The 21,209-nt window shown below is 43.9% G+C and overlaps 1 protein-coding gene across 1 annotated transcript in view; it reads left to right on the plus strand.

Annotated features, from left to right (window-relative positions):
- LOC126540324 (mitochondrial intermediate peptidase) overlaps positions 1–21,209 on the plus strand; it is a 65,105-nt gene that overhangs the window by 33,464 nt on the left and 10,432 nt on the right. The window contains exons 8-12 of the mRNA XM_050187117.2: positions 3,348–3,408; positions 11,207–11,259; positions 12,087–12,240; positions 16,062–16,196; positions 19,812–20,033. Coding sequence (XP_050043074.1) covers positions 3,348–3,408; positions 11,207–11,259; positions 12,087–12,240; positions 16,062–16,196; positions 19,812–20,033 — 625 coding nt within the window. The remainder of the gene's footprint in view (positions 1–3,347; positions 3,409–11,206; positions 11,260–12,086; positions 12,241–16,061; positions 16,197–19,811; positions 20,034–21,209) is intronic.

The following is a 21,209-nucleotide window of genomic DNA, read 5'->3' on the forward strand; positions in this document are numbered from 1 at the left end:
CATAACATGCAAGGCAAAAAAAGAAATTGGCAGTAGCTTCAAAACACAGAACATTCACATAGAAAGGCATAGAAATCTTATATACTTTTAAATTGGATTTTGGGAAAGAGGACTTCCTAAACAAGCGTGACTTGCAGGAAAATTAACAAAATTTTAACTCATGTCCTGTGCACTGTGGTGTGTAATGAGGTTGCATTACATGCTTGCCCCTCTGCACGCCACTTGTATTGCATCATAAGAAAGTTCTATCACAATAGATGAAATTAAACAGCTCTAAAAGCAGTCTTGTGAATTTATGGTCGGGTAGTGCTGAAGTTCTGACTTTGTAATAGAAGTCCTCTGACCAGCACCAGTTTTGAAGCATTACCTGCTTCCTTAAAATATGATGAAACAGATTGGTGTTCCACTTCTTATGCAGGGTTATCATATTTAAGTTTTACGTAATTTTTAAGGATTGCCTGTTACAGATAATCTAATTCTAGTCCTTGACCTTGATTATTCACAGACGTGGACATTATTTGCAAAGTAAATTGAAACACATTTTAAGGTAATTAAAATAATATTTAATAATTAGCTTCCTAATTACATTATTTCACATATTGCAATATATGAATTATAGCCGATGAGTTTGCAAGGTGTATTATTTGGAATGAATTTACACAATGACACCAGTTTAGAGATATGTGCCATCAAACTCGCCATAAAAATACGCTGTTGTTCCGCTTACTTTTTTAACAAAACCTTCTTTTATGCATTGAACCACAAAAGTAACTGGAATGCCCTTGTATTTGGTCCCCATACTTTGGGAAATAATATCTCGAAGCTGGCCTCCTCCTAGAAATTTATTTGAAGTGTATGCATCTTAAAAGCTCAACGGCTGCAATTCATAAATTGCACTTTGCGGCGTAAAGTAAGTAATTAAGAAATTAATGTGTGAATTATTGTTCATTAGTTGAATGTGTGTTTCAATTTCTCGTGCTAGTATGCTCACCTCTGTGAATAATATAGCTCAAGGACAAGAGTTAGGCTATCTACCATTGGGGATTCTTTGAAATTCCATAAAACTGAAGAATGCTCACCCCCGAATTTAGCATGTTTTGTAGGTCATTCATCTAAATTTGGTTATCTTGAAAATGGGTGTGCATTGAGGAATCTTACTGAAATGGAAATGCCTCGAGCACTGATTCACTCCAATTCTACAAATGCAATGTTCATGCTAAAGCTAACTAATTAGATAATTCATAGAACATGTTACATCCGTGAGATAGTCGTTTATTCTGGAACATTACATGCCAGAAACAACAAAGAAGACAGCCCAAAAGGAAATGATGATATCTACAGACAAGGAAGATGAGATTAACGGTGGTACTCACACTTAGCTCTCTTACATTGCAATTTGTTGAACAAGGCAGCTTCTGTGAAGGAAAGAAAGAAATTCAAACTGAAACTCTTGTGGGAGTTGTCCAAGTATGCGTAAGTATTGTGCCACTTGCTCATTTCCACGCAGCCCGGCGTAATTATTAGTGTTATAAAACTTGATCCAGCCAGTACAAATGATAGTGCTGCGGCGACGCTAAGTGGTGCAGACAGCAGCACAAGGTGCATTGATAACGTAAGCAAAGGCTGCTGGTGTTGGCACCAGGTGCGCCGATGATGTTCCGAGTATTCTAAGCTGTTATCGTTCTTTAGCACCTTATTCTTCCGCATCGAACCATTATGAACCCTAATCAACCGTACTCCGGTGGCTGCATACGAGATGGCTGCACAAATCGTATCTTGAAAGTGATCTGCAATGCGGACAGAGTGTGCCGACTGCTGATAGCTCTGCATGCTGTGTTTTCACCGCTTCGCTTTGAAAAGAGACGTGCAGACCCACATATTGAAAGCGATCTGGGAAAGGGGCTGGGTGCGGTGTGTGCTGAGAGCTTCGCGAGTGCTGTGATCTGGCCGTTTTGTTAGTGTTGAAGCTACAGGTTGCACGAAGGTAAATTCGCCTGCTGCTGTGGGCTCTATCTTGAAAGCGATTATTTACTTGATGCAAGGAGGACGGGTGGACGGACAGTTTTTCTCGTTGGGCAAGCATAGAAACAATTAAAAATTTTTTTTTCCGGCAGTATTTGTCGCAAGGCATATGGGAAGATTTAACCATGACTTCGGGCATCCAGCCTTCGCAAGGCAAGCTCCTTTGCTGCCGTTCTCTATCTGATTTCACAGGGGAAATCATGGGAAATGTGTGCATGACACATTACATCTCAGGAACCGCATGCTGATTTAGTTCTTGGTAGGTTTGAGTGCCACAGGCAGCCAGACATGCCACCACCTTCTTCACTCCGTCGCGCTCATTTTCTGCTCGCTGCGTATCATGACTTGTAGTTATTGGTCTGGTACGTGGAAACATTGTCGCTTTTGCCAATGTTTGCTTTGAAGCGTCTGCACGATTAGCCACATTTTAAAACTTTCGAGCTGTGCAGCAGACAAGCAGATGATGACGGAGCGTAGCCGTCCTTGGTGATTAGAAATGACTGCTCTCTATCATATGCTTGGGTGCTATTGGGCTCCTTTTAGAGTGCAGCTCTTAGGCACCTGTTCCTGCGTTGAGTGTCGGCATTCCTCGGCGTGACCGGGCGAACGTGGAGCACAACAGAGAATGAAAGACGGCAATAGCGAAGAGAGCGCAAGAAGGAAAATGGAGGAGGAGGGTGCAACGGAACCATGAGGCGGAGAGTGTAGAAGGAGGGTATGGCAAAAGCGTGAGAAGAAAAGCATAGTGCCGCACAAGACAGGCTCTGTGGCAACGACCGTTACTAGATGGTGCCAGAGTAGCGCGCCATCATCTATTCGCCAATGACACCATCGATAGGGCATGTGAGGAGCACATCCAGCGATACTGTATACGGAAACAAAGCGCTGCGTGAGTGGGGATCTGTCTGCGGCGGCTGCTCTGAATCGCGTCCACACATCACCCCTAGACTGCCTCTTGCGATCTCCCAATTAGCATGGCAGTCGCACCACACTTCACTGCATTTACAATGTACTGCACAAGACAGATTGTCCGCGCCAGCCAAGCTGCTCACAATGTTCCCTTCCTAATATAAACCATGTACCTAATAATCATAATACAAAATATTGATGCGCATACTTCTTTCAGGTATATAGCTGCACTCAATTGTTGCATTAAGGAATATCATGAACATCAGTAAATTTTTATTTTTTATAACTAGGCTTGTCGATTGTCATGTGAGGCTGCCTCCTTTTGCCTTTCCTCTATGGCAGTTTCATTGCATTATTTGTGTTCTGTCTTCATGCGTCCACAAAAGCTAAAACATGTATGCTATTTCTTTCACTAGGGCAGACAATGATTACAAGGAGATGTTGGACATGAAGACATCTGGTAGTGGCAACAAAAGTGTAAGCCAGCTCTTTGATGTGCCAGTGATATTAGGGAAAAGGGGACACTGTTTTTATGTTTTTATGTCAAAGTGCCCTCATTACTAGGGGCACATGAGTAGTGAAACTTCATGATAAATCAAATTTGATCTAAGTAGTGTGGAATGGCAATAAACGATAATGAAATATTTGTATAGTGTATATGTGTGTTTGTGTGTGACTGTATGTGCTGTTAAGTGTTTATCACTGCATATATCATAACCATAACCCAGCACCTGGAGTGGTCTCTCTCTCTCTGTGCCAAGAATGCCGTCGCTCATAGACGATGATGTGTCTAGGACCAGCCATGCAACAGTGAAGGTAGCCCAGAAAGCAATCATCTGAGAATATGGCACATCTTTCTCAGCCATTTGTGGAATAAGTCACTTATTCTCTGCTGAATCTGATACTTCAAACCCCGATTATTTGGACTATCAGGCTGTCCCCATCTTATCTGCATTATCACTCGGCAATGGTGGGATTCTTTGGAGGTTTAACTGGAGATGGTGTGTTTGTTTTAGTATTTAACAGCACATTTGTGTTATTTTAACAATATATTTGCACATCATGTTTCCTGGGCACAGTTGAACCTCAATATAACGAAGTAGGTAAAATCAGCAATTTGCTTCGTTATATCAAAATTTTGTTGTCTTGAAATTCAACCTTTCATGCAAATAAGTACAGTCGCCGATCGAATATTCTTACACAGGAAGAGGCCGCAGAATTTTCCGAATTGTCAGGCAATTGAAAAAAGCAAATTTTAATGAGAAAACAATTCATCATCATCATCATCATCAGCCTGATTACGCCCACTGCAGGGCAAAGGCCTCTCCCATACTTCTCCAACTACCCCGGTCATGTACTAATTGTGGCCATGTTGACCCTCCAAACTTCCTAATCTCATCTGCCCACCTAACTTTCTGTCGCCCCCTGCTACGCTTCCCTTCCCTCGGAATCCAGTCCGTAACCCTTAATGACCATCGGTTATCTTCCCTCCTCATTACATGTCCTGCCCATGCCCATTTCTTTTTCTTGATTTCAACTAAGATGTCATTAACGCGCGTTTGTTCCCTCACCCAATCTGCTCTTTTCTTATCCCTTAACGTTACACCTATCATTTTTCTTTCCATAGCTCGTTGCGTCGTCCTCAATTTAAGTAGAACCCTTTTCGTAAGCCTCCAGGTTTCTGCCCCGTACGTGAGTACTGGTAAGACACAGCTGTTATACACTTTTCTCTTGAGGGATAATGGCAACCTGCTGTTCATGATCTGCGAATGCCTGCCAAACGCACCCCAGCCCATTCTTATTCTTCTGATTATTTCACTCTCATGATCTGGATCAGCAGTCACTACCTGTCCTAAGTAGATGTATTCTCTTACCACTTCCAGTGCCTCGCTACCTATCGTAAACTGCTGTTCCCTTCCGAGACTGTTAAACATTACTTTAGTTTTCTGCAGATTCATTTTTAGTCCCACCCTTCTGCTCTGCCTCTCCAGATCAGTGAGCATGCATTGCAGTTGGTCCCCTGAGTTACTAAGCAAGGCAATATCATCAGCGAAGCGCAAGTTACTAAGGTATTCTCCATTTACTCTTATCCCCAATTCTTCCCAATCCAGGTCTCTGAATACCTCCTGTAAACACGCTGTGAATAGCATTGGAGAGATCGTATCTCCCTGCCTGACGCCTTTCTTTATTGGGATTTTGTTGCTTTCTTTATGGAGGAGTACAGTGGCTGTGGAGCCGCTATAGATATCTTTCAGTATTTTTACATACGGCTCGTCTACACCCTGATTCCGCAATGCCTCCATGACTGCTGAGGTTTCGACTGAATCAAACGCTTTCTCGTAATCAATGAAAGCTATATATAATGGTTGGTTATATTCCGCACATTTCTCTATCACCTGATTGATATTGTGAATATGATCTATTGTTGAGTAGCCTTTACGGAATCCTGCCTGGTCCTTTGGTTGACGGAAGTCTAAGGTGTTCCGGATTCTATTTGCAATTACCTTAGTAAATACTTTGTAGGCAACGGACAGTAAGCTGATCGGTCTATAATTTTTCAAGTCTTTGGCGTCGCCTTTCTTATGGATTAGGATTATGTTAGCGTTCTTCCAAGATTCCGGTACGCTCGAGGTCTTGAGGCATTTCGTATAGAGGCTGGCCAGTTTTTCTAGAACAATCTGCCCACCATCCTTCAGCAAATCTGCTGTTACCTGATCCTCCCCAGCTGCCTTCCCCCTTTGCATAGCTCCCAAGGCTTTCTTTACTTCTTCCGGCGTTACTTCTGGGATATCGAATTCCTCTAGATTATTCTCTCTTCCATTATCATCGTGGGTGCCACTCGTACTGTATAAATCTCTATAGAACTCCTCAGCCACTTGAACTATCTCATCCATATTAGTAATGATATTGCCGGCTTTGTCTCTTAGCGCATACATCCGATTCTTGCCAATTCCTAGTTTCTTCTTCACTGCTTTTTTTAGGCTTCCTCCGTTCCTGAGAGCTTGTTCAATTCTATCCATGTTATGCTTCCTTATGTCAGCTGTCTTACGCTTGTTGATTAACTTCGAAAGTTCTGCCAGTTCTATTCTAGCTGTAGGGTTAGAGGCTTTCATACATTGGCGTTTCTTGATCAGATCTTTCGTCTCCTGCGATAGCTTACTGGTATCCTGTCTAACGGAGTTACCACCGACTTCTATTGCACACTCCTTAATGATGCCCACAAGATTGTCGTTCATTGCTTCAACACTAAGATCCTCTTCGTGGCTTAAGGCCGAATACCTGTTCTGTAGCTTGATCTGGAATTCCTCTAGTTTCCCTCTTACCGCTAACTCATTGATTGGCTTCTTGTGTACCAGTTTCTTTCGTTCCCTCCTCAAGTCTAGGCTAATTCGAGTTCTTACCATCCTGTGGTCACTGCAGCGTACCTTACCGAGCACGTCCACATCTTGTATGATGCCAGGGTTAGCGCAGAGTATGAAATCTATTTCATTTCTAGTCTCGCCGTTCGGGCTCCTCCATGTCCACTTTCGGTTATTCCGCTTGCGGAAGAAGGTATTCATTATCCTCATATTATTCTGTTCTGCAAACTCTACTAATACCTCCCCCCTGCTATTCCTAGTGCCTATGCCATATTCCCCCACTGCCTTGTCTCCAGCATGCTTCTTGCCTACCTTGGCATTGAAATCGCCCATCAGTATACTGTATTTTGTTTTCACTCTACCCATCGCCGATTCCACGTCTTCGTAGAAGCTTTCGACTTCCTGGTCATCATGACTGGATGTAGGGGCGTAGACCTGTACAACCTTCATTTTGTACCTCTTATTAAGTTTCACAACAAGACATGCCACCCTCTCGTTAATGCTATAGAATTCCTGTATGTTACCAGCTATATTCTTATTAATCAGGAATCCGACTCCTAGTTCTCGTCTCTCCGCTAAGCCCCGGTAGCACAGGACGTGCCCGCTCCTTAACACTGTATATGCTTCTTTTGGCCTTTTGGCCAGAAAACAATTAATTTTGATGAATTTGGGAGTCAGTGACGAATGATATGGTTTCATGCCATGTTGCCGATATCTTCACATCTGCGGTACGAATTAACCAAAGCCAGCCACGCTTTCACGTGCACTCCGCCCCCGTGGCTGATAGCGTCACTCGTACTGAGAGGACGCTGTAATGAAGAGCGCCGGCAGCGGGCAGCGAATGCCTCGTCTGCCTCTTGCTCCAACGGGTTGCCGAAACTCGAGCTTATGCAACCTCCAATACTAAACACACGGTAAGATAGCTTAAGTAATGTCGCACTGTCTCAGCACAGCCACTCTTTGCACAGGTGGCTTGCGTGGATGCGTATGTGCTCAGGCGTGTTTACAGCCACGCGCAGCCACAGCCGAGACGCTCGCCAGAAATTGTGACACGTGCCAACTTACCCCCCACCCCCAGCCCCTCGCGCACACTTGATCGCGCTACCATGAGATCACTGCCCTCCTCTTCTTTAACTTTGCTCGCGTGGGAAGGCAACACTCGAGAAGCCACCATCTTTCTTGTCTCACCCTTGCACACTTTCACATGCACCTAAACCACGAAGTGTGCAGGGTGTGATAGGATCTTATCGCACTTGGACTTTATACAGAACATGATGCGGCTCGACTTCGGCAGTCACTCTTGTCATGCCACGAGCCATTTGAGAGGTGCGTTTGCAAGCAACAGCTTGTAATTCAACAATTTGACCATCTGCATCCACGGAAGTTTCCATTTATTGCCTCAGCATTCCTTTGCGATGCAAGCAAATTTTCGTTATATTGGAATCACATACAAACAGACTTTATTAATTTCAAATCCTAAATACATACTGTTCTATGGACAAGAGGTTATGCAAAGTTAAATACTTCGTTATATTGATGTTTAACTGTATTATGGTTTTTCCTGTGGTCCTGAGGAAAGTGTGTTGGAGGGTTTCTACTGTATTACCATGTCGCGTTTTTGGTTATAACAATGAAATCTGGCCACTAGGCATCCATGTAGAAAGGAAAAGGAATGTGAAATCCTGGAAAATAAAAAAAAAAGATGCGAGCCACCGCATCCGCCTGCATGTTGTGCACACCGACTGCCTTCGTCGCATTGCCAGCCTCGTGTGCCCCTCCCATCTATCTTGCGCCCCTACAAAACATGAGTTGCCGGCACTGACCGCACGGTCAACTGCCCTTACCGGCACCCACTGGTTCAGGCAGTGCACTCGAACACTATCGATAAACACTGTGCGGGGAAAACATGCAGGGCATGTCGGCATGTTTCATACGGCTGTTGTGTGGTGGCCAGTCTTTTCAATGTCTACTACATCGTAGCAGTACTTTTTGTCTCATACTCGGTCATTTATGTGGCCCTTATCAGTGCAACGTTTGAAGGTTCTATTGCCGCTGTGTTAAGCAAAGCGTTCTGTGCCTCTTCCCACCACTTCTTGGGTCCTGGCTGCTGTCTTGCACAATGGGCCAATCCCGGAAGTGGTGGAAACCAAGGCCACCTGTGTTAACTGGGCACATTATACAGTGAGTGCAGATGTTAGCTGCAACATAAACAAAATGGGGCCAAAATGTGTACCTAGTGCAGTGGAGGCAGAGTGTCTGAAGAAGCATTGAGCAGGGCAGGAATGTCTTCCGTACACAATGAAGTTTGGTTAAGAAGAAGCTTCAATTTGGGGCCAACTGTGATGACACCTATTCGAGTACATTTAAAATGCAGAAACGCTTTTATTAAGCAAGCCCTGGACCAATTTGAATTAAATCTGTTGCACTTGAGAGAGAAAACTAAATGCTAGTGATTGTAGAAAGCATAATTTTGATTTAGGGCCTGAAATATTTAGGAACATTGCCGAAAATTGGCACGTTTAAAAAAGTATACATTGGACTCTCATTAAGATGAACTTGGTTAAGTCAAACTCTCCATATAACGAACAACATGGGAATGTGTTTGGTATTCCATAGACTCATTGCAAAAAAAGAAATCCGCTTAACATTAACCGCCTCAGACATACTCTTCGGTTAAGACGAACATTTGGAATGACCACTACGAATCGTAGAGGCTAGCGTGCTTCGATGTGCCACGCCCGTGGGCGCGTGCATTGAGGCGCCTTACTGGAGCCCTGCAGTGCACATCGCCTGTGGGCAGAGGCAAAAACGAGGTGGAAACAAAAGAGTTAGTGGCATTTTGCTTCATAAACACGGGTGATGCACAAGCCTATGGGTGCTATGGTGCAGGGTAAGCTAACGGCTCTCAGTGCACCTAGACAGCCACACTATATACCCATACTGTCTGCAGCACAGATCGTATTCAAGATAGGGCTCGTGCGGTCCTGCCATACGCAGCAGCCACCAGAGTAGAGTGCCCACTTGTAAACATTCGCTTATTAACTAGATTAATAAGCATAGTGTCAGCGCACACAGGCAATCATGAACATATCACACTTGGTGACCGCAGACACTCGCTGTCACAATGCTGGCATGAGGAATTGCAGCAGCAGCAGTGAGCGAAGTGACCCTGCTGTCTATATCGCTTCAGCGCAAACTGAGTGACGAAAACACAGCGCACGCAAAGCTAGGAGCCATCAGCCCACCTACTCTGTGCCCCCAAAGCAGATCGCTTTCAAGATAAGGTGCACGCAACCGTGCGTGGACGAAGTACAATGCCCCTCTCTCCCCTCTCCCAGTGCCACTTGCGCGATAGATGGCAAGCTTCCTCCTGCTTTTCCTCTCTTGCGTACACGAGATTGAGCCACAATTGTCAGTTTACCATCACACACTTTGACTCCCACACACAGCATATGGCGCACAAGGATGATGTAATGAGACAAACCCCGGTACATCTGTATCACAACAAAACTTGTAGCGATTGCTAGAGGAAGTCAACCCAGCACACCTCTGCCTACCTTCCTCCTCCGTGACACTTCGCCTTGTCTCTCCTTCCCTAGTTTGCTCAACGTCACCTAGACTTTCCTCTAGGTGGCGTTGCTTTGCCACGCACTCAGCGCACTGCTTTGTACTTCCCCACCGTGCAATTCTCTTCCCTTCCAGGCACCTTCTTCCTCCTCCGTTTCCTTTGTGACTTCAAACAAACATTCGCCGATTGCACCAGCTGGCCAGTTACGCTTGCATGTAAGAGAGTTAAAAAAAAAAAGTGGAGAAGCTTTCCTGGCATAAGAGGATTTTTAAGGTCGTTGGGTGAGATGGGCGTTGTTTGTGGCTGCTCACCAATTTGCACAGAAGCAACAAACATCCATCACATACTGGATGAAGCCAAACAAGAGTACCATTTGAAGGCAGTTTCCTATTATGTTAAGCCAAATAAATGCTTATTACATCATTTTGCCCCTGTTGTAAGTCTACTTCATTTACCGCTTTGAAGTAAGATGTTTGGATGCACCTGGTCATGTTGCCAATTATTCTTCTGATAAGACGAACAAATTTCATGGTCCCTTCGAGTTCGTCTTAAAGGAAGTCTACTGTAGTAGCACAAAGTTTACATGTGTGCATCTGTGCACCAAAAACAGACATCACAATTCTGTAAACTGCATGCATTAGAGTGTCTAGAATGGACACATACCTTACAGCTTACATGTCTTTGTTGCAGTGTTCGCAAGGGTTTTGCAAAGGTCCTACTTTCATATTAATGATATACTTCACAGCGGTGTATAATACATCAACTTTGTCTGCTTTAGGTGTATTATTAGGTGCAGTCTATAGATTTGCGATATTGTCTTTCATTGTTGAGCAACAGAGTTGTAAACATAATAGTTTTCTTTTTCAAATTGTGCAATTTTCAACAATATTTATCACAAAATTGTCGGTCTGACAAATGGCTTGGAATGCGAGTGCACGGTTGCTTGCAAACGTGAAGCCGTGCATTATTTGTACGCAGTGATATGAGACAGTGACCGAACAGGTCAGTGTATTTAATGGGTGCAAACAAGTACTTGAAGGAACTGTTTGTGGAGGGCGAGTTTGGTTCAGTGTATGTTTTAGACTCTGGTATATGTCTGACATGTCTGTGGTGTTTGAGCACCAGGAGTTGATGTTTAGTGAGGGGTGGGTTCCCTTGTGAAAATGTATCCAAATTTATCTTATCGTCTGTGCTTGCAAATGGTTATTAAACTGGCACAGCATTCCTCCCAAACACTAGAAGTTTAGCTTAAACCGATTCTCACTATGTGGGGGTTCCACATAATTTTTACATCTTTCTAATCCATCGTGGCACTCTTGGTCTTTTTTTTTTCTCTTTTTTTTTTCAGGTGCTTCAAGCTTGGGACGTCCCATATTACACATCCTGTGCACGCCAAGCAAAGTGAGTATCATGGCAATGTCCTTGTTTTCACGAGGTCGCTGCATACACCATGCTCACTTGAATATGGACCGAGACAGACCAGCAGTCGTTGCTTAGTGGCTTTGGCATTGAGCTGCTAAGCACAAAATCACTGGGATCAAATCCCGGTCGCAGCGGCCACATTTTGATGGGGGTGAAATGCAAAAACACCCATGGGTACCGTGCATTGGGCACATGTTAAAGAACCCCACATGGTCAAAATTAACCCGGATTCCCCCATTACCTCATAATCAGATTGTGGTTTTGGCATGCAAAACCCCAGAATTTAATAAAATTTAAGAAATTTGAAAAATTGCATCTTATTTCTTTCTCTCAGACTTATCTTGTGATGCATAATGATTCCTGAGCAATCATTATGCCAGAGTGGGTAAACCTTTAAGGGTGGTAAAAAAAAAAGGAAGAAAAAAGGACTTGCAGAAAAGGTGTCCTTTTTTTCTCTTCATCAACAATTCTGTTGCTCATATAAAACAAGACTAAGTGGAAATTGCCTTCAGGAAGGTGACATTTATTTGAAAAAAATGTTTTTACCCTGTAAGAAGAATGCGCTTTACTGCCCATTTTGACTGCGTGTTCACTGTTCAATGGGCTCCTTCTTCCAGTTGTTATCTACAACAAGCACACATCAACGAACAAGCTCGAACCATTTGAGAGCTGCATGAAAAATAAAACAACACCGTAGTAGTTGAGCTCATTCTTTGGCTTTTTTTGCAAGTATGTGTTTGACAAGTTCAGCTTGTCTTTTGTACAGGAAGGGTTGACTAGCGTTTTACTGGTGCACATGTGTACAGGTTCCAGCTGAAGGCTTCTGACTATGCCCCGTATCTCTCCCTCGGCTGCTGCATGGACGGGCTAAATGAGATCTTTCGTGCTCTGTATGGTGTCTACCTCGAGACGGAGGACGTCAAGGCAGGAGAGGTTTGGCATGCAGATGTCGTCAAGCTGGTATGTGCCTTAGAGCGGGAAGTTAGGCTTGTTGGTGACGACTAATTAGGCGTGTAGCTTCAGAATGCATGACAGATGGGAGAGCTGACACCAGTGCGTCTATCCCCTCTCCAGTCTGTCTTCTGTTCTCACACAGTATGCCTAGCTATAGCAGATGCCTACTGACCGTTGCGTTCATTACTTGGCGACTGCAACCTTGAGTGGTGTTTCTCTTTTTTATTTATAGAAAGCATTTTGTTCTTTTTCGAGTTGCATAAATCTCAATGAAACTGAGGTCGACAAACTTTTCTGCCACAAAGGCGAAAGCCCTTTCTGGAGTTAAAGAGAAACAGAAAACTTCCTTGACCATGAAAGAAATGGCTGGGATGATTAAAGTTCTCAACTGCTGGCAACACTATTACAAGCCAGTGAGGGCAGGCTGACTGTCCAGCATGTTCAGCAGCTGTATTGGTCTCTTCCACTAAATTTGTAAACATTCATGCTTATGTTACATTTTCTTAACACCAGATATTTCAGTTCTTTTTCTTTCCTAATTTGATCTGGCAATCAGTTAAAGAGCTGTTACTTGGAATTCACATGCTCCTAGCTGATATTGTATTGCCAAAACACATATGTATCAGCTAAAGCATGCTATTATGAAGAGGAAAACTTTTTTCACTCTTATTTGCCTGCCAACATGTAAAAAAAGGGGAAAAAAATGTCAAAAATTTGTGGGTTTCAGCGATTCCTTTATTGCTGAACTCATTTATGGAAAATTATTTCTGCGGAAGCCTGCAAGGTGGAGGAAAGTTAATGAAAGAAAGAATTGTCATTCACTCTATTGTAGTGTGAAGCTAGAACAGAAACCCACATGGGTTTCTCTGAAAGATAGCTTAGCGGTTGAAAAATATTTTGTCCTGGTCCAACATTCGAACTCGGGACCAACAATGCTTTCTGGGATGGTCACGCTTCCATCTGAGCTAACCATAGCAGAGCGATGAGAATAGAGTGACTCCCTCATAAAGTCATTGGTCTTGAGTTTGACCTTCGAACCAAGACAGATTTTTTTTAAACAGCAAAGCTTTCTTTCTGATAAACCCATATGGGCTTCCAAAAGAACTTCTTCGGTAAGTTGGTGCTTAGGCTTGCTATCATTATTGTTTTGACAGCCGATTTGCAATGTGAAAGAAAGGACAAGACAGTGATGTGCCAATTGTTGATGCTTTACTGACTGTAGAAGAATGTACAGCAAGCTGTATGAACTTTCTTTGTAGCTTCTTGCAGTAGTCGGACGAATGACAGTGTTCTCTTTCACAAACTCATTTACATGGTAGTAAGCAGGCTCTTGTGATGGACACTGCTGCTTTCGCAAGCACAACTTGTTATTTGCCATGCACTAGGGGTATGCGAATACTGAATAGTGAATTTTGGATTTAATATTGAATTGAATCAAGAAACAATTGCCGAATATTGAATATCAGAAAATTTAACGCAACCCTTTATGCTTCCAAATCTTGTGCAAAAAACAATGCTGCAGGTGCTCAGGAGGCTAATCACATTGCTTAACAAAAATGTTGCTAGCTATCAGTAACTTAGATACGTGTAAATCGAGATGTATGTATGCTCTGCTCTTAAGGGAACACCAAATTAATATATCAGCACACATAACAACTCAGTTCATAAATGAAGGTCTGGAATATTTTTTTTATCGATAGAATTTCTGTCAAATAGAATTAAGTGCTTTTTTCCATCTGAAACTGAAGAAATAGCGAAGCTGCCCTAAGTTCCAATGGAGTTTTCACTTTAATAGTGGGCCATACTGTGCCTAATAGCAATCTTCTGTTGCTTAGAAACTATTGCTTTCCAGTTTTCTTCTAGAAAATGGGGCTTTTACATCTTTAGGGCAGGTAGTTTCTGTGGGTCATTATCAGGCGCATTATGGTCAGCTCATTAAGGCCAATCTGCAAGACAGACAAGAGCGGGGAATACACATCATGTCACGCGGCACTGCTCCGCACGGTCACTGGCACTGCAAGCGTCAACCGTGATCAACACCTACGATAAAGGGCTCTAAAGTTGGGAGGCCAAATGCATAGATGTCTGCAGCGGGGGTTCAACATGCTGTCACATGATATTTTCGAGCCCACTATGTAAACCCAAAGATAGTCTTGTGGCAAGTCACTCGATACTACAAAAAGATACCGTTTGCGCCTACAAACAGCATTCAGAACGTGGGGCCACCATACAGTATTTCGCAAAGATGGCAGCCGTCACCATGCAGTAGGGGTCCCGTGCACTAGCTTTCATTGGTGAGGCGGTTTGTTGGCTTTCTGAGGGTCGTGTGACAGCATTGAATAGATCTGCGTTGATTCATTAGCCGTAACTTTAGTCGCCGACACTTGACGGTACATCTCTGATTGGGCACAACTGGATAGACAGCGTGACCAAGGGTGTGGCCGTAACAAAAATTCACCGCAGGCCAATGCAACAACAGGCTGCACATTGTCGCAGAAAGCTCATCTGTTCCTATGGGTGGCTTATCAGTGATTGTTCACGAGATCAAGCGAAGGATTTAGACTGACGGCCCTTGAAGCAGTGTTCGGGCCCGTGGTCGACCAGCTGTCCACTACCGTGAGCACGCTTGCCAAGTTCATCTGTGTGCTCGTATGTAAGTAGAAAGCTGTGATCCCCATGAATCTGGGTGCGTGAAAACTGAACGCGCTATTCCATGCGATCAGCATGCCTTCCGGTGGCTAATCAGCCCGATTATCTCACATGCTTCTGTTTCCACACGTGCTGCTTTTGGTGTTCCCTCTGTTCGTGTAGCGATAATCGATTCAATCGGTCCAGTTGACCTGGTCGAACCTTATACCGATAAAGATTGCATGCCAGGAGAACATTGTGCTTGTGAAGGCACCGACTACGACCGAGTCATTCACTGAAGGTGCCAATATTAGAAAAATGGAATATTCTAGAAATTGAATTTTTGATAATCGATTTGCACATCGAATTATCCGCACGCTCCCTATTCTATTCAAATATTTGGGTATTTTCACAACCTTACCACGTACACCCGTGAGCAAAAGTATACGGACCAGGGATTGCATGCTAAAATTTGTTTTCTTCTCTGTCTGTGGCTGCAACTTGAAATTAATGACTGCAGTCCAAACTTGGCATTACAAATTTTCTAGTGCACTCATCAGCTTCCACTTAAGCGTCTTACTTACGAAGAAATTCTGTTTTTTCGGCAGCCCTGTGGTCCATATACTTTTGCTCACAGGTGTACACAACACTGTCCTCGTTTGCAACGATATTGCCTATTGTGGCCTCTGAAATGCATGCACAAATGCCACCGCTCTCCAAGTTTGTGTGGAGCGCAAAACCCTTCCTAATTATAAGAGCCAAACCGATGTGATAGCACAATGGTTCAGCAGGTCCAGCTCCCAACTGCACGTTGCCACAGGGGTAGGATTTCGAATTCGTGTTGCTATGGTGGGCTAAGCTTTGTATTCTTTGTACTGTGGTGAGGGTGATGGTGATGAGGACATGGCCTAATAGTGACACGACAACGATGACAACAACAGCTGTTGTCTGTCATCATTGTCACAACAGAAAGGATAAACAGATGGATGGACACAGCGAACCCAGTTTAGAGATTTTAACTACTCTCACAGCAACATTGCCTCTGCATGGAGGTGGGATGATAAGCGCTGAAGTCCGTTAGCTCACTGTGCGACTGAAAGACGCAGGATCAATTAAGTTCATTAGCTTGCCTATGCTATATGCTGTATGGACATAAAGTGTGTGCTGCTCGCTCACTTTTGCAATGCTGCCGTGCCCAGGCGGTGAAAGAGGAGGAGGGTGGAACTCTACTGGGCCACATCTACTGCGACTTCTTTGAGCGCCAAGAGAAGCCCAACCAGGACTGTCATTTCACCATTCAGGGTGGACGCATGCTGCCGGACGGCTCGTATCAGGTAATGATGTAGTGTGGCTCTTATACGACTGTCCGTGGACCTCTTGAAGGCATTTCTACCCGTTCTTGTGGTTTGTTGGTTGTGTCATTCTGCTGCTGGACAGAAGTTCACTGGTATGATTCCCAGATCCTACTGCTGCATTTTGATTAGGTGGAATACAAGAACTTTCATCTACGTAGACTGAGATACAAATTAAGAGCTCTAGTGGTCAAAATCTGACTGTAGCCCTCCACTGTGACATCTCATAGTCCCAGGTTGCCTCTGAATACTAGACCATCAATCATCTACAGCCCATTTAGTTTATCAATCACAATGAATCAGTCAATTGTGGGGTTTGACCTCGCTATCCAAAAAAATTCTCATTTCGTGACCATGTGGTACAGTTAAACCTCAATGTAACAGACTTCAATATAACAATATTCTCTATATAACGAAATATTTAAATTTTCATGACTTCTTGTCTATGGAACACCGTGTATTTAGAACCTTAATATAATGAAGTGTGTTTATACACAATTTCAATGTAATGAAATTTCACTACCGCCATAAAAGAACACCGATACAGTAAATGGACACTTCTACGGACGCAAATAGTCGAATAGTCAAATTACTTGCGTCTGCATGCAAACGCACCTCTCAAATCACGCACCACACAACCAAGAGCGACCTCCAAAGCGAAGCAGCGTCATGTTTCGTATAAAGTCCAAGTGGGATAAGATAATATTGCACCCCACATTCTGTATTCTTCAGTTTGGGGGAAAGCATACGAGGGTGAGCTGAAAAGGTTCGTGGCTTGATAAGCACCATCTGCCCCCAAAAGCACGGGGGAAAGGTGGTGAGGACCAATCTCATGGTAACCCAATCAAGTGCGCACGAGGGAAGGGGGGGTACGGAGTGGGAAGCAGGTTGGCGTACGTCTCCTTTTCTATTGCAGCTGTGCATCACTGTTGGCAGCCCGTGTGCCCTATTTTAGAGGTCATCTGCCCGGTGTGCAAATAGTGGGCATGCCAAGATGGCGGGACATTGTGTGCGCTGTCTTTCCGCACGTTTAGTATTGGAAGTTGCATAAAATCGAGTTTCGGAGTTGCGTTGAAGCGAGAGGCAGACGAAGGATTCGCTCCCTGCTGCTGGTGCTTTTCATGATAGCGTCGTCCTAGTACGCCGACATCAGTCGCAGGGGTGGAGTGGATGCGAAAGTGTGGCTGGCTTCGCTTCCCTGCATCTGATTTGAAGATATTGCTAACAATGCATGAAATTGTATTTTTATCGCTGACTCTCAAATTCAACAAAATGAATTTTTTCTCATTCAAGTTTACTTTTTTCAATCGGCCAATAATTCGGAAAATTTTGCGGCCCCTTCCATGTAGAAAAGTCGATTGGTGACTGTGCTTATTTACATAAAAGGTCAAATTTCAATACAACAAAATTTCAATATAACAAAGCGAATTGATGATTTTACCGACTTCATTGTATTGAGGTTTAACTGTAGTACTACATACTTCAGTGAGTGACCTAGTGCTGCAGTCGTCACATTTTGTTTCCTCAAGGTCATACATACCTTAAAAATACCTTGCAACACCTTTCATTAAAGTCGCTGTGTGCTTAGGAAAGGAAAACATGCCATTTCTTTTTTGTAGCATGAATCTGCAAAGGAAACCTACATAAGCTTTTTGGAAAGTTTTGTGGTTAAAGTCCTGGTTTGAGAACAGAATGCAGTACTACAGCTATTCTGGGACAGTTGCTCTACCAACTGAACCAACCATGAGGCCCCCCACACTGTGCGGTGCGAGAGCTAATTAATACACAACTTGAAACACAGGAACATTAATTAACCAAAACCAAGTGATTAGTCACCGCCTTTGGATGCAGCTGTTTCTTTGTGTCTGATGCTTTGTCGCTCCTCTCATTTCAAGTGCACTGGATTGGGCCCAGTATAGAAAGTGCAAGGCCCACATTACAAGGCCAAGCCAAACATGTGCAGGGTACTGCATCTTCTATTCAATGTTTGTTTTCACAGATGCCTGTGAAAAACTTTTATTCCTCCCAATCAAGAATGTTTACTATTGATGGCTTATGTTTTGAATGATGCGTTTGATGCCTCTTGACAGCAGTATTGGCAAAAATACAAAGGCCCAAAAATAAAAAATTTGATTGAGGGTGTTTAGATGCCTTTGCACCTTGTAGGGTAGTTGCGACTCTGAAGTGATGGCCAGAAGACCCCAATTCTTCACCTTTGTCCACGCGTCACAATGCCACTAGGGCTGTATGCTCTTATAGCATGTTGAATTCCTGCTACATCCATACTCATAAGCAGCCAGGGCACTTTATTATGTTCCTCTGTGCATTGTGCACGAATCCTCTGTAACAGCATCTCTATGTATTCTTTGGCTATGATGAGGGTATTGGAATAGGAAGCTAAACTGAATCTGTAAATCTTGCTTCAGTTATAGCAAAATAATTGCTCTTATCGTAACCTTGTTTTCGGCCTTTCTAAAGGTTCTGCAACAGCCAGTGTGTCCCAGACACCAATAGACAAAGAAGCATCCTGGTTTCATGTGCTGCTGATTTCAGCCTAGATGTGGCTTGCGTTGTCCTCGTACTCTTTCAGAGTTGTGTACTACACCTCGAATGCTCTTTCAGTGGTGTCTCTTTCAAGGTTGTCTTTAATCCTCGAAGCGTTCATAGATTGAGTCAAGCTGTTGCGCTGTTGCCGTGTTGTTGTCTAGTACTGCACGTGGCACCCGAATAATCAGTTAATCTGAATAATCAGAATCAGAATAATCAGTGTGTTTTGCGCCCATCAAGTGATCCTCTTCAATTTTAGTCTTTTCATGGTGGTTATCTGACCCGTAGCCCTCCATAGGTCTTGGCTATTGGTTCAGTTGGTCACCAGCAGTGATGAGTCTCGATGGTAGCTTTCTAACTTTTGCCTCCCAGTTCAGACAACATCAAAATATTAACTATGGTGAACAAACAAGGCTGACAAATTCTCAAAACTCAGAGCAATGTTAATTTCAGGGCCGCTTAAATCTACAAAATAAAAATGGCAGCATCACGACCAAGTGCGCACATATCCATGACAGTTACGGGGCTTGTCGGAAGCTTTTCCAAAGTAAAGTGTAGGAAAGTTTAGAAGAGACTTTACTAGCTATAAAACACACAATAAATGACATACAGGTGGCACTGCCATCATAAAGTTATTCGCAAGCTTGCCATAATGTTGCGGACTTTGGCAACGTTAACTCAGGTTTAGTTAATTGCTCAGAAGGACTGCCTTGCATTCTAGAGAAACCAAACATGAAGTACAGCAAGTTTGAAAAGCTTTGCCTACACCATAACGGTCCAAATATGAGAAAATAACTTTAAAAGTCTTGACATCACATCGACTTATTGGAGCTCAGAGAAGTTTGGCCTCAGTTGCCACCATATGGGTGGCAATTGAGTTTTGAAACGTCAGTCGAAAGTGATCTAGTATTTCTTTAGAGTCCCTTTAACCATCTTGCAGTCACAAGCACTGCTTTGTGCTTATTGCCTGCCCCTGTGTTCTAATGTACATCCTACACCAAGCCGCTTTTTCACTGTCCCATTTGTGTCATTTTGTTCACCGTCTCCCAGCTTCCAGTGGTGGTGCTGATGCTGAACCTTGCCAGTGCGCCATGGGGGGCACCCCCTCTGCTTAGCCCATCATCCCTGGACAACCTGTTCCACGAGATGGGCCATGCCATGCACTCGATGCTGGCACGCACTCGCTACCAGCATGTCACGGGTACTCGCTGTGCCACTGACCTGGCCGAAGTGCCCTCCATCCTCATGGAGTACTTCTCCTCTGACCCAAGGGTAAGACACTGTGGACCTATCGAAGCTTGCTGAGCAGGCAGCTTGGTGTCATTTGACTACCATGAATAGGCAGCCTGTTTCAACAAATACCATATTTCCACATGTGTTTTATCACATTACTTGTGATCTACACTATCATACTTGTGTTGTTGCTCAATATATATGCTTGCAATATCGGTGTTTATGCTTCTTGAATGTTGTACCACATGTAGAAAAAGAGGCCCATCGGGTGAAGTGCACTAGTTCTTCAGTAGGTTTCTCAAATTACAGTGAAACCTCGTTAAACCATAGTTGGCCGGAACTCAGGAAAAGTACATACTAAACGGTAGTACTGCTTAACCAAAATAGCGTGAGATCACCCACATACCTATCAAAAACAAAACTACAAGAAAGTGGAATGAAAGGACAGAAAACATGCAGTATTTATTCACATTGCACGTCAAAAGTCTGTTATTTTCGTTTGATGCCGTGGCGGGCTAGCAGCGATGACGGCGGCCTCCAACTCACTTAGGCTACAAGCGAGCTTTCCTTGGCAAACACCTACTGAGGCTGACGTGACGTGCAGCATCTGCCACTGTCGGGCCTGAATCGCCCGTACTTTCGCTTTCCGTGTCATCCTCGCCACTGTCACTAGGCAACACTTCGGCAATAACAGAGGCAACGATGGCAAAAAGTCTAACCTCGAAAAGTCGAACCTCGTAGCAGACGTATTTTCGCGCTCGCAGCAGCATTGCCTAGCAACTTCTCCTTCACATTCCAAGTGCCACACACTGTAGTCAATGGTAGATCCCTCTCACGTGCCAGCACTGACTTCTTCGTGCCACGTTCGACAGCATGAACGATGTCCACTTTTTCTTCTATGCTGAGCATTCAGTCTTTGTCCTGGTTTGCACAACGCCACAACATGGGCCACAATGCTCTCTGACTCTGGCACGGCGCCGAAATGATGTTGATGTGGCTTCACCCTTCCAAGCTCCCTCTGCGTTTGCGCTTGGAGACCGTTCCAATCTCTGAGGCTCGTTGTTCTGCCAGGCCGATGTACCACTGTGTTTTCATGACGAAAAGTGAAAACGCTACACATTGAGTGATACGTATGCAATAAGCTGGTACAGTTTATGCGGAATCAAAATCAAAACTTCGTGTTCGATGGTTGCTTCGTGTTCGTCAGCTGCAGCA

This window comes from Dermacentor andersoni, chromosome 2 (assembly GCF_023375885.2).
Source record: "Dermacentor andersoni chromosome 2, qqDerAnde1_hic_scaffold, whole genome shotgun sequence".
NCBI lineage: Eukaryota > Metazoa > Arthropoda > Arachnida > Ixodida > Ixodidae > Dermacentor > Dermacentor andersoni.